General features: G+C 38.6%; 1 protein-coding gene across 3 annotated transcripts in view; it reads right to left on the minus strand.

The window, feature by feature from the left end:
* Positions 1–8,361: 8,361 nt before the first annotated feature.
* tmem245 (transmembrane protein 245) overlaps positions 8,362–13,199 on the minus strand; it is a 76,414-nt gene continuing 71,576 nt past the window's right edge. For 2 of the 3 annotated variants that reach the window (XM_062957831.1, XM_008113017.3), the window contains one exon: positions 8,362–11,623. In XM_062957831.1, the coding sequence (XP_062813901.1) occupies positions 11,578–11,623 (46 nt within the window). In that variant the 3' untranslated portion in view covers positions 8,362–11,577. Of the gene's footprint in view, positions 11,624–12,401; positions 12,821–13,199 lie in introns of all 3 variants that reach the window. The other variant, XR_009999796.1, reaches the window with a different exon arrangement.

Genomic DNA, 13,199 nt, shown 5'->3' on the forward strand with positions numbered 1-13,199 from the left:
GGCATCCTTTAATATAGTGGGTCATATATCCCGACAAAAAGCACTTATCCACATTAATGGACAAGACACATCAACAACAGCACCACATTCTGGAGCAAGAACCAACTGCCCACTTTCTCATCTATATGGCATACCAGGGGAGTGTAAACCAACAGCAAAGACTCATTTTAGTAATCAAGTTATGGATAAAATGCTAGCCCATTCACATTTCTGGTCAACTATACCAGTTATTACAGAAGTGTTATAACATTTCTAAATGCACTCAGTATCAATAGCTCAATATCAATTATTTTCTGGCACCTATCTCCAAAGACAGACTATCAGTCATAGTAAATTAGACCTTATTCCCAATTGGTATTGGTGGTAAAAATAGTGGGGAGGGACAAAAATGATAATGATGATGATGGCAAAATGGAAGAAGGCAGGCACTGGCAGGAATTATGGAAGCAAACGGAGTAATTGCTAGAATCCTCAGAGGTAATTCGATCCTGCCACTGGATCAACAGCAAAGCAGATGAAATGAGATATTTGTGTTTGCTAGCTTTAAGGGAAAAAAACCTATACTTCTCATTTGTTTTAATTCTTATTGATCCTGGTATTATCTAAATATTTCTTTGGCTTATGCTCGTCCAAAAAGGTGAACAGAAGGAAACTCATCATTAGGGTTTCATTCTCTGTTTCCTTATTTAAGTGCCCATTGTCTCTGGCATGCTTGGGGATATCAATTAATTATTTTTGTCAAAAAGGTAGGTATATCTTAAATTACAGATCCAGCACAGGTTTTCTTATGCTCCCATCTCTTCTGTTTTCTTGGTTTCTTAGGAACTTCTGCTTCTGGTACACTTTTTCCTTTGGTCTAGCCTGGCTTAGTGGTATTTCAGCAACTCAGCTAATGCATTCTTTCCCATCACTGCACTGTCACCATTGCCATAAAGGTTTTCCAGACATTACAGTACAGATAACAAATATTCTGATATCAAATGTTATGATCAGTCCAAAGGTAGCATCCCTGTTATTGTAATTAATTAATTATTTGCCTCATTCTCAGCATCCACAAAAGACTGATATTCCTGCTAGCCTTCACAGTATTATTATTTAAAAATGTGGTGACAGAAGAAAGCCAAAGTATCCATCAAGTTAATTCTGGCTTGTGCAGAATTATTTTATGAGTATTGTGTCTAGACTAGGTTTCAAACGAACCAAAAACTAGAGGTTTCCAAACCTTCTGTGGCTGAAGAAATTAGTCACAGATGAATAGAACATGATTGCCCTGGTTCCAACCATTGTGATCCCCTTCCCTTAAAAATGGTATGGATAGGGGAATGGTTATTTGTATTAAGTCTCTGAAGCATTTCCAGGACTTTGATTCTTGTGGCAGAGTGATGTCCAAAATTCTTTTATTCCAGCAATGGAAGCAAACAGCTTAGGAAGTACAACATTCTCTATGGATCCATTTCAGGTTGTTAATCAGAGGAGAAAATGTACTGTGAAGTCAGCCCAAACCGATCCAACGGGGCATTCTTCTGGAATTCTGGAAAATTATCTTTAATGTTGGCTAAAATATTATTCTTGACTGCTCTGAAAGGCCAACATAAAGCAAATGAAATCGCTCAATGCATTGTAACTGAAAAGTATTAAGTAATAATACTGGTGTCAAAATTCTGACCCCGACCCCATATTTATTTTGGTTTTGTTTACCTAAAATGCTTCACTGAAACAGGACCCTCCACCTTACCCCAAAATATTTTTGTATTTCTTTAATGATTTAGATTTCTTTGTTGCTATCTTCCCATGATAGTGGGATAGCATGCTCCCATGAGGCAAGAGGCTATCCTGAAGATATCATTGCTACTGGTAGGGTCTCCCACATCAGACAAGCTTTTGCCAAGGATCTAGATTAAATGTGCCAAATAGCTTCTGGGCAATAATGGAAATGAGGAGTTACACCCTCGGGGGACCTCTCAGAGACAACAGCAATGGCACCATAGCTAATGCTCATTGAGAGGATAGGGGAACCTCAGGGGGGAATCTTATCTTTTTTTTCTTTAACATTAATAAACTATGGAACCATTTTTAAAAAGATTAGGCAAACTGAGAAATTATTTCATATTGGTTCACTCTGCATACTTTATATAGGCCAGAATCTACTTTTTCATGGCATAGAAGATGTTACTAAAGTACAAACTGCAAATTCTTATGCCTGCATTACAGACTACTCCGTGTATAAAAAGCAGACCATGAGTCCATCAGATCAATACTGTCAAACAGAAGCTTGAATACCAACACTGAAAATGCATCCAAATTTGTTTGAAACATGTGTCTTACTACCAAATTGGAAGCCATTTCACAATCAAAAGTTATATGATACCCTGGAATTCATACGGTTTTGTTGCTAGCCAATTGTGGTAAATCATATACAAATAAAACAGCTGTGTCTCATTTAGGTTGTGGTGGTGATGATGATGATAATGATGATGATGATCACCATCATCATCATCATCATCACCATCACCACCACAACCTTCACAATGCAGTGGGGTCAAGGAATTCATCCGTAATCATAGTCTAGAAAATAAAACAACAGACACTGCTGGGCACAAATGTTAAGAGGCAATTCCAAACATGTCTTTCAGCACAGCAGTATAAAGAAGAAATACGATTTATTGTTATGATGATGGATCATTGAAGAGTTTTGCTTTAACTCACAGCACTTTGATGGACAACATGCCACCATTATTGACTACCATCTGTAAATAATCTATACTGAAAGTACTGTGGGCTTGGGGCCAAAGAAAGGGACTGGGGGATGTAAGAAAATACCCAGAGTCCATCCACTTCTCAATTTAGGCTCAAACCTCACAGCTAATGAACTCCAGAGACTGTGAAACCAAACCTTAGTTATATTGTAGATGTGTTTGTTTGTTTGTTAATTTGAAAGCTCTTTGATGGCACCTCCTAATCCAAATTCAACAAGTGAAGAATTGCATCAACATTTCTGTGGCAAGGGACTGTTATAATTTGAGACAGGCAACATTCTTGGGCAATCTTTAAAAAGACTGAGCATTTGCTTTGCCAGTCTGGTATAACAGTAAAAGGATAGTGGTTTTCTTTTTTATTACTCTATTAAGAACATGTTTGTGTGCTACATTGGGTGGGGATTTTTGGTAAGAGCTTTTCAGGATGATAAAAGAGAGAAGAGAATGTGTTGTCGAAGGCTTTCATGGCCAGGATCACAGGGTTGTTGTGTGTCTTTCGGGCTGTGTGGCCATGTTCCAGAAGCATTCTCTCCTGACGTTTCGCCCACATCTATGGCAGGCATCCTCAGAGGTTGTGAGGTATGGAGAAAACTAAGCAAAGAGGTAAATATATATCTGTGGAAAGTCTAGGGTGAGAGAGGTCAGTGTGAATGTGTGTAGTTAATCACTTTAATTAGCATTAAAGTGAAGAGAATGTGCTTGGAAAAACCATCAAGACCTCTAAAATGTAACAAATTATCAGGTTATGAAAAATACTGCATAAAAGGGTCACTTGTAAACACAAACAAAATACTATACACCAACATAAAGCACAGTTGGGCTCGATGTGTTGTTCCATCGCCCCTCCCTTTTATGGACATGTCTATGTAGCTTTCTAATACTGGCTCTGATGGTTCTTTCTTTCTCCTCTAAGTTTGTGTTCATCAAATCATCTATTATTACTTTGATTTTGTTGTTGTTTATTCGTTCAGTCGCTTCCAACTCTTCGTGACCTCATGGACCAGCCCACGCCAGAGCTCCATCGGCCATTGCATCCCCGGCTCCTTCAAGGTCAAGCCAGTCCAAGAGAGGCCGACCAAAGGCAAGATGAATGGATGGTATCCTTGGATACCATTCATCCATCTTGCCCTTGGTCATCCCCTCTTCTTTTTTCCTTCCATTTTCCCCAGCATCATTATCTTCTCCAAGCCTTCCTGTCTTCTCATTATGTGGCTAAAGTACTTCATCTTTGCCTGTAATATCCTTCCCCCCAGTGAGCAGTCGGGCATTATTTCCTGGAGTATGGACTGGTTTGATCTACTTGCGGTCCAAAGCACTCTCAGAATTTTCCACCAACACCACAGTTCAAAAGCATCTATTTTCCTTCGCTTAGCCTTCCTTATGGTCCAACTCTCACATCCATAGGTTACTACAGGGAATACCATTGCTTTAAGTATCTGGACCTTCGTTGCCGGTGTGATGTCTCCACTCTTCACTATTTTATCGAGATTGGTTATTGCTCTCCTCCCAAAAAGTAACCGTCTTCTGATTTCCTGGCTGTAGTCTCCATCTGCAGTAATCTTCGTGCCTAGAAATACAAAGTCTGTCGCTGCCTCCATGTTTTCTCCCTCTGTTTGCCAGTTATCAGTCAGTCTGGTTGCCATAATCTTGGTTTGTGTGTGTGTGTGTGTGTGTGTAACTGCAACCTAGCTTTTGCACTTTATTCTTTCATCTTGGTTATAAGGCTCCTCAGCTTCTCCTCGCCTTCAGCCATCGAAGTGGAAACATATCTAAGGCTGCTAATGTTTCTTCCAGCAATTTTAACTCCAGCCTTGGATTCGTCAAGCCCTGCATATCACATGATGTGTTCTGCATACAAGTTGAATAGGTAGGGTGAGAGTATAGAGCCCTGCCATACTCCTTTCCCAATCTCGAACCAATCTGTTGTTCCGTGGTCTGTTCTTACTGTTGCTACTTGGTCGTTATACAGATTCCTCAGGAGACAGACAAGGTGACTTGGTATCCCCATACCACTATAAACTTGTCACAATTTATTATGATCCACACAGTCAATGGCTTTAGAATAGTCAATAAAACAGAACTAGATGTTTTTCTGAAATTCCCTGTCTTCCTCCATTATCCAGCAGATATTGGCAATTTGGTCTCTCGTTCCTCTGCCTTTTCTAAACCCAGCTTGTACATCTGACAACTCTCGCTCCGTGTATTACTGAAGTCTACCTTGTAGGATCATTACCTTACTGGCATGTGAAATAAGTGCCACTGTATGAAAGTTTGAAATTCTTTAGCCTTTCCTTTTTTTGGAATGGGGATATAAGTTGATTTTTTCCAATCTGATTACCATTTTTGTGTTTTCCATATTTGCTGGCATATGGCATGCATCCCCTTGACAGCATCATCTTTCAAGTTCAGTTGGGATCCCGTCATCTCCTGCTGCCTTGTTATTAGCAATGCTTCTTAAGGCCCATTTAACCTCACTCCTCAGGATGTCTGGTTTTAATTCACTCACCATACCGTCAAATCTATCCTCAATATTATTATCTTTCCTATACAGATCTGCTGTATAGCCCCGCCATCTTCTCTTGCTCTCTTAAGATTCTGTTAGGGCCTTGCCATCTTTTTGATTATGCCCATTTTTGCCTGAAATTTACCTCCGATATTTGTAACTTTCTGGAAAAGGTCTCTTGTCCTTCCTATTCTATTTTGATACCAGGTGGAATATATTCACCACAAACTATATTTTTCTCCTACTTAGGTTTGTCCCATAAATAAAAACACAACCCACCAAACATGTTATGCTCTGCTAGGAACCTGACTAAACATATAAAACTTCCGTTTGATATGTCCCATGAAAGTAGTTAAGATAAGAGGCTCATTGAATTATTAAAAGACCATCATAGTTATGTATGGTTGATGGTTTAGTTTATTCAAGGTAATACCTTAGAACCTTTTGGCTATCTGGGCTAGTCAATGCTTATCAAATGAATATGTGGAGGGGGAATGGTGTAAGTGCTCCCTTGCCCTCTCCACCATGGATCTTTGGTCTAACATGCTTAGCCTCCACTGAGACATCATGATGTTTATATAAAGGTCATTCCTTGGGCATATGGACATTATGAGTGGGTCTGATATGGAGATCTCATTCTCTTCCACACAGTGTTTGTTGTTGTTTTGGATGGAGGCATTCACTTTCTCCTTAATACAATGACCCAAACTCCCAACCCTCAACCTCCCAACCTTTTATATGCATGCACTTTCTTAAGTGTTGCCTCAGATCTTAGTGCATTCACTTCTTTTTAACATGTGTGTCCTTCTTTTGGGACAATGGCCTCTGAAATAAGCAGCATGATTGGGGCATCCCCGAGGTGCACTTTAAGAAATTCTGTATCCTTTTCCACAAATAGATATGATTTCTGAATTTATCGACCGTTTAGTGGTTAACGGAGTATATCCCACTCTAACTGCATCACCTCCTTAAACATCTCAAACAAATCAATTTTCACAGATTTTGGATAAAGTTGGGGTTTTTTGCCTTCCTTTTTATCAGGCTGCCCATCACTTTGTCCCACCTCTGGTCGGACTCTTAGATTTCACTGCTGCAAAGACATTCTGAAACATTTTCCTTTTCTGAATTAGTATTGGACTCTTTCAATCTCACTGCTCTCATGAAAATGTAGCTCATTCTTTCTCTGCTTCTTCCTCCATTACATTAAAACTGTAGTTCCTTTTGTGGTGTTAAGAATTTCTTTATCTACATCTTCCTTTACTAAAAATTGTATTTCATTTAGGTACATTCTGATACTGATGAGATTGTTCTGAGGCTGTACTGATGTCTGCTGTATTGCTTAGGTGTGTGTTTAACTAGCCCAATAAAGACGACTGTGTCTGTATTTTGGAGAGAGTTCATTCCTCACCAACAACGGGGCTCTGAGTTGTCCGTCAACTGCTGCAATTGGCCAGACATTGTAATTATTCCTCCAATCAACTTAATAGTCTGCTTCAGAATCCATTTTGCCTTCTGTTACTGAACCTGCATTCTAAACACGGCAGCTGAAGGTAACAGGCTGAATTTTGTTCTGGCCAGAAATTTGTTTACCTGTCAGAACTCATAGAAGAAACCAAGTCAATCTAACATCTCTATCTGTTAAGGTATTAACTATCACATCCTCAGACTCACTCTCAATGGATGTTATGTTTTTTAGTATCCTCTTTGCCACAAGGATATTGCTGGGCAGTGGACATCTGGTTAGAATTATTCTTACTTCTTTCTGAATTCACAGTCTCCATTAGCCCTTCTGCTGCAGACTAAAGGGACCTGCTTCCTCTTTCACTACTCTTTTTTCCAAATATTATCCATTATCCACTATATTAGTAATATGTGCAAGTGAAGAAACCAAATGCAACCAGCTGGCAAGGCAAGAAGCAAAACACAAAACACTAACAGTGAAGGAAAAGGGAGTCAACAGCTCGAACAGAAAAGGATTTTGGACTCCTGCCAAGACAGCTGGCACATAATCCAAGAGTGTGCGGATTGCTTCTTCATCCTATCCAGAAAATAAAAAGAATAGCTGTAACTCAACTATATTTTGTAGAGAAAGGTATGGATTGAGACACTGCATACAGAGTGCATCCTATTTATATTTCACAAGAACAAACCCATATTTTGACAGGGAATGTGAGTCACAATGCCTCTCGCCCTGTAGGAAAGGGAGAGTGTTGTTTTGTTGATTTCGTATTCTGTTCTCGAACCATTTATCATATTGGCTAAATATTTATATGGCTGTGTCTGTTTTCAAGTCAAAATATTAATTTCTAAATGAGGTGTTTTTCAGGTATTATCATTGCAAATAATAATAATTATTATTATTGATGTCGCCATCCCAGGTGACAGTCGCATTGACGAAAAACAACAGGAAAAACTCAGGACCTCAAGACTGAACTTCAAAGACTCTGGCAGAAACCAGTGCAGATGGTCCCGATGGTGATGTGCACACTGGGTGCCGTGCCAAAAGATCTCAGCCGACATTTGGAAACAATAGACATTGACAAAATTACGATCTGCCAACTGCAAAAGCCCACCCTATTGGGATCTGCACGCATCATCCGAACATACATCATACAGTGCTAGACACTTGGGAAGTGTTCGACTTGTGATTTTGTGATACGAAATCCAGCATGTCTATCTTGTTTGCTGTGTCATACAATAAAATAAAATATAATAATAATAATAATATGATGATGATGATGATGTTATTATCAACCTCTCTTTGCAGCTTGAGATTGATTCATAATATTTGAAATCTCGAGTCTGCTTTGATGCTGCTCATGTTTTATTCCCTGACTTATTGGAACACAAAAGGGCAAATGCACATTCATGACATCACCAAAATGACTCACAATGGCGCAGTCCCATAATGGATTGCTTGTTTCTTGCTCTAGAATGTTGAGACCTCACATGAGTCCACAAACATATTTGCAACAGAAAAAGCAAACCTTTTTAGGGAAATAAGAAACTACATTTAGGGTAAAAGTGTAGATTGTGTTAAAATATTTCAAAACCTTTCAAGTAAAATAGCAGCACTGTATTTATGCAAACATTCAACCAATATTATCAAATTTATAACACTTTTATTGTGAATTATTTGGGAAAAAACCCAAATCAAAACATTTTTCATTTTTTAAACATTTCAAAAAAACAATATATTTAGACTGAGGATTTGAAAAATGTTGAACATGCATAAGATTAATATTAAATATTAATATTAAATATATTATAGTGGATTCAACTGTGTTCATCTGTCAGTGGAACAGACACTGCTGTCAGAATGGATTCTCTTCTTCCTCTTAATCACACTATATATCTCAAGATTTGCATCAGAAGATGCTGGAGCAGATTTGTGATGCAGGGGTGTAAAGGACGAGAGGAAAGAGAAGTCCATCTGAGCAATGTTCTAGGCTATTATACAAAAAGTGAAATGTTATCAATAGTGGAGATTATATATTTTTATTTGCGCAATCCAGTGTATTTGGCTGATAATCTAGCTGTCAGCCTCCAACATTTCTCTCCAACAGAACTCAGCTTATCCTTTTGGCCAGGAATGAAATCAAGAGCTGAGCACACTGCCTATACCTGTGTAGGAACCAAGCAGCTCCTATATTTAAACTTTACAGAAAAAAAATATAATATGGACATAGAAAGAAATTATAGAAAACATTCTATATATTCTTCCTGTATTTTGGATCCATTGATGTATTTCATGTAGCAACCAAAAAGGTATTCTTACAGGCCTCTGAAAATGAGAGATTGTTAGTGGGTTTATTTCAAAACGAGAATTGCTCCTCTGTGTGGACCATACATGCCATTTTACTGCATACAAATGCTCATTTTGTCACTTCTAAACCTGTTCTGAACCTACTAGGAACTGAGCGTCAGTATGAGCTTCTTAAAAAAACCAATTTGAATAACATTTCACAAAGAGAATACTCATGCTGACTTAGGTAAAGGTAACGGTTTTCCCGACATTAAGTCTAGTCGTGTCCGACTCTGGGGGTTGTTGCTTGTCTCCATTTTTAAGCCGAAGAGCCGGCGTTGTACGTAGATGCCTCCAAGGTCATGTAGCCGGCATGACTGCATGGAGTGCTGTTACCTTCCCACCAGAGTGGTACCTATTGATCTACTCACATTTGCATGTTTTCGAACTGCTAGGTTGGCAGAAGCTGAAGTTAACAGCAGGAGCTCATCCCGCTCCCCGGATTTGAGCTGCCAATCTTTCGGTCAGCAAGTTCAGTAGCTCAGCGGTTTAACCCTCTGTGCCACCGGGGGCTCTGTCATGCTGACTAAGATGTCATAATTTTGAGAGTTAGAAATGGACTCTTACAGGCAGATGCAGCTAGGCCAACTGCTTGGTCCCACTGTATTTGATTGTGAAATTTCAGGATATGGACAAGCTACTTGGGAAAACTCTGGACTAGTATGTGCTGGATCCTAGCCCAACCTGGCTGTTGAAATATGCTAAATGCAAATATGGACATCACAAGTTGTACATACTCCTCTAAGACAGGAAGCAATTCCCACAGTTCTAAAAGAAATGGGACTTAAGAATCTTCTGAAGAAACTTAGATTGGTCTCAGAAATGAGATCATTATTGTCCGATTTCTTTTATTCTTATGCAGAATATTGGAATAAAAGGTGGGAACATCAGGTCTGATTTTGTGACAAAAACAGCCTTTGGTTTCCACAATGAATCAAAGGGTTGGAATGGATCTTGGGATCATTCAAATCCAGCTTCTGCTCAGCACAATCTCAACAATGGAGGATATCTCTATAGCATCCCCAAGAGATTGACTTGTTTAAATATTTCCAGCAAAGATAGAACAAACTGTATCATTGTGTTGGTTCTTGATCTACAGATGTTGTAACAGATTCTTTGAGAGATTATCTCCTGAAATATTTAACATGTGATTTTTCTGACAAAAATAAGATGCTGATATATACTATTACTGTATCTGAATCTTATAAAACCCAACAGAGGAATATAATGAATTCATTGAATGGCATTCGAGGTATCAACAGGATAAATATTAATCCAAAATAGAATCAACATTTATTGGAAGGAGAGATTCAATTTTAAATTGGAACTCCCCATCTTTTCAAACGTTCAGAAAACACAGTCAATCCAGACACTATGTTCTGAAGAAAATACTAAATTCTTTTTGTTCAATACCCGAACATTGTAAAGGGAACACATATCCTTAAGTCTTATGGGTATGAATATATGATACGGCTGAAATGTATGTTCATGTCCTATCATTACGATTTTGAATAATTTATTTAAGTTTTATTCCATTGAGGTAATTGTAATAGAAGTTACTACACTTTATCTTGTGCCAAAGATTTTCAAAGCTTCACAGCAAAAGGAGATACTAATAAACAGATATTTTTCATGTATGACTTAAAATCCCTAAACACTTCACCTGCCAGGCCATGCACTGTAGTGCTACATTTTCTGGAAAATATTGAAGCATTTGAAAAATCTGCACGAATAGTTTTAAGGAACTTATTGCAACTTTGGGACCCTGATCACTTTTAATATAATTCTGAGTTGTTGGGAAAAATTATTCACATACCTGCTATGAAAGAATAGCCTTTTCAAGCCTAGCAGAAAATAATTACACATGGCTGTTACAAAGCCATCAGTGATATAGTATCCTGACAACAGCAATGTTATTGACATCACAATAGTGTTGTTGATTAAAAAGGTGATAATAAATTTGAGGTAAAAATCCACAAAACCATGCTCAGCTTTTACCAAGTACTTAATACCTCCACAAATATGAATATCCTTGAGACATGTCATATTCAGCTGTCATTAACACAGGGTAAATAAAGACAGGGAGGATTTGTATATTTCCTACAACAGTACCTGAACAGGGCTAAATTGGATATTTTAAGAACAAAAGTGGTTTGAATTTTAAAGTCTAATTATGTGTATTATTTAAAAATATAAGTACAAAATTAGAAATGTCAACAGGTGAAAGCCTAGCTAGACCAAAATATAACTCAGGGAGTTTTGGGGGGAAGAGAAGATGTTGCAACCATCCACTCAATATCTGAGGTTTGTGTAAAAAGCAAACAACAGGCATTAAACATTTCCACTTGCAAAGGCGAGTGATCTATGGCGTTAGCAGGTATGCTCATATAAGAAGGCTGCATCAGTGAAGGCTGTCACTAGGCACAGCTGGAGAAAGACTCAAAGGTCACTGAGCTTCATGAGAAGAAGAAATAAGAGTTCTTTCAGTAGAAGACATCCAAATACTATTTGTTTCACTCTGTGGCAGTTTTCAGTTCCTCAGGACTTTCTTTAGATTGTCTACAAAGAAAAAAAAAACAGAAAGAGTAAAATACTTGTGAACATTTGTACAGATTACTACTACTACTTTAACATTCACAAGGAAATGCAGAGTAATGGAAATGGTGTGTGTATGAGAGAGAAATGAGGAGGGGGAAGGAAGAAATTCCCCATTTAATAGTATCCAGACTAGCAAAATCTGCTAATTATTATTCTGTTATGATCACAAGTTGCACCTCTCCAAAATCTTAAATGAAAATCAAAATACTTGATTTTGGTTTTTAAAAAATCAATTGATATAATCCTAAAGTTCCTAGAAGAAGGGATTGTTCTGTGAAATTCAGTACTCACATATTATTGCAAAATAAAAATCCTCAGCCATGTGTCGTAAACATCTTATTTCTTTTTCATTTTAAACACACATAAACTTTGAATCATATACTGTATTATTCATGCCATGTCAAGTCAACAAGTAAAAGTTGAAGGTAGATTTCGTGGCCAGAATTATGGATTTCAATATGACCCATGGATAGGTTGAGGGCCATTACATGGAAAAGGGAAAGCACTAATGTTGCCACAGAGGGACAGCTGCCCCCGGCCACTACTGCCATTTCTCCATCCATGAATTCAAAAGGGCCAGAAGCAGCACCACAGCGGAAGTAGAGTGGGTCAATGCGTCTTTCACCTAATGCTGCTCCTTGCCACGTAGCATTACACAATCAAAGCACTCCTGACAGATGGGTATTTAGCCTCTGTTTAAAAAACTCCAGAGAAAGTGCTTCCCCCACACAGCTCTTACCATCAGGAAGTTCTTTGTTGTGTTTAGGTAGAAACTCTTTTTCTATACAGAAGTTTGAATCCATTGCTTTGTGTCGTAGTCACTGGAGCAGTAAAAATGAGCGTGCTCCATCTTGTATTTGATATTCTTTCCAATATAATGCCACTTTTTAACCATCTCTTCTCCATGCTAAATTCCCTAAGCTGATCCTCACAGGGCATTTTTTTTCGTGTCAGGAGCGACTTGAAAAACTGCAAGTAACTTCTGGTGTGAGAGAATTGGCCGTCTGCAAGGACGTTGCTCAGGGGACACCCTGATGTTTTTACCATCCTTGTGGGATGCTTCTCTCATGGAGCTGGAGCAGATAGAGGGAGCTCTCTCCGGGTTGGATTCAAACCGGCAACCTTCAGGTCAGCAACCCAGCCTTCAAGTTATCAGTCCTGCCGGAACAAAAGTTTAACCCACTGTGCCACCGGTGGCTCACAGGGCATGATTTCCCGACAATTTTGGTCACCCTCCTCCACCCAAATCTTGCTTTGATCTTTTGTCTTTGCCAAATCCTTCAATACTGCAGTGCATGAAAGATTTGTGGATTGGGGCATTAATTCAACAATGGCACCATAGTAGGCCTTTTTAAAACTCCCATTTCAACCCAGCCAATAAGTCAGGAAAGGAAAGAGCAGAGAAACTGTTCTGGCCAGAAGCTTGGCAGTTTCTTTTGATAACTCAGCGATTTGGATGGCTGTGACATTTAAATTCCTGTTGTTGAGAGGAAAACACCTTTCTGGCTTTGCCTATTGGATATGTCTCTTTCTCTTT

The sequence above is a fragment of the Anolis carolinensis genome, chromosome 6 (genome assembly GCF_035594765.1).
Source record: "Anolis carolinensis isolate JA03-04 chromosome 6, rAnoCar3.1.pri, whole genome shotgun sequence".
In the NCBI taxonomy this organism is placed as follows: domain Eukaryota; kingdom Metazoa; phylum Chordata; class Lepidosauria; order Squamata; family Dactyloidae; genus Anolis; species Anolis carolinensis.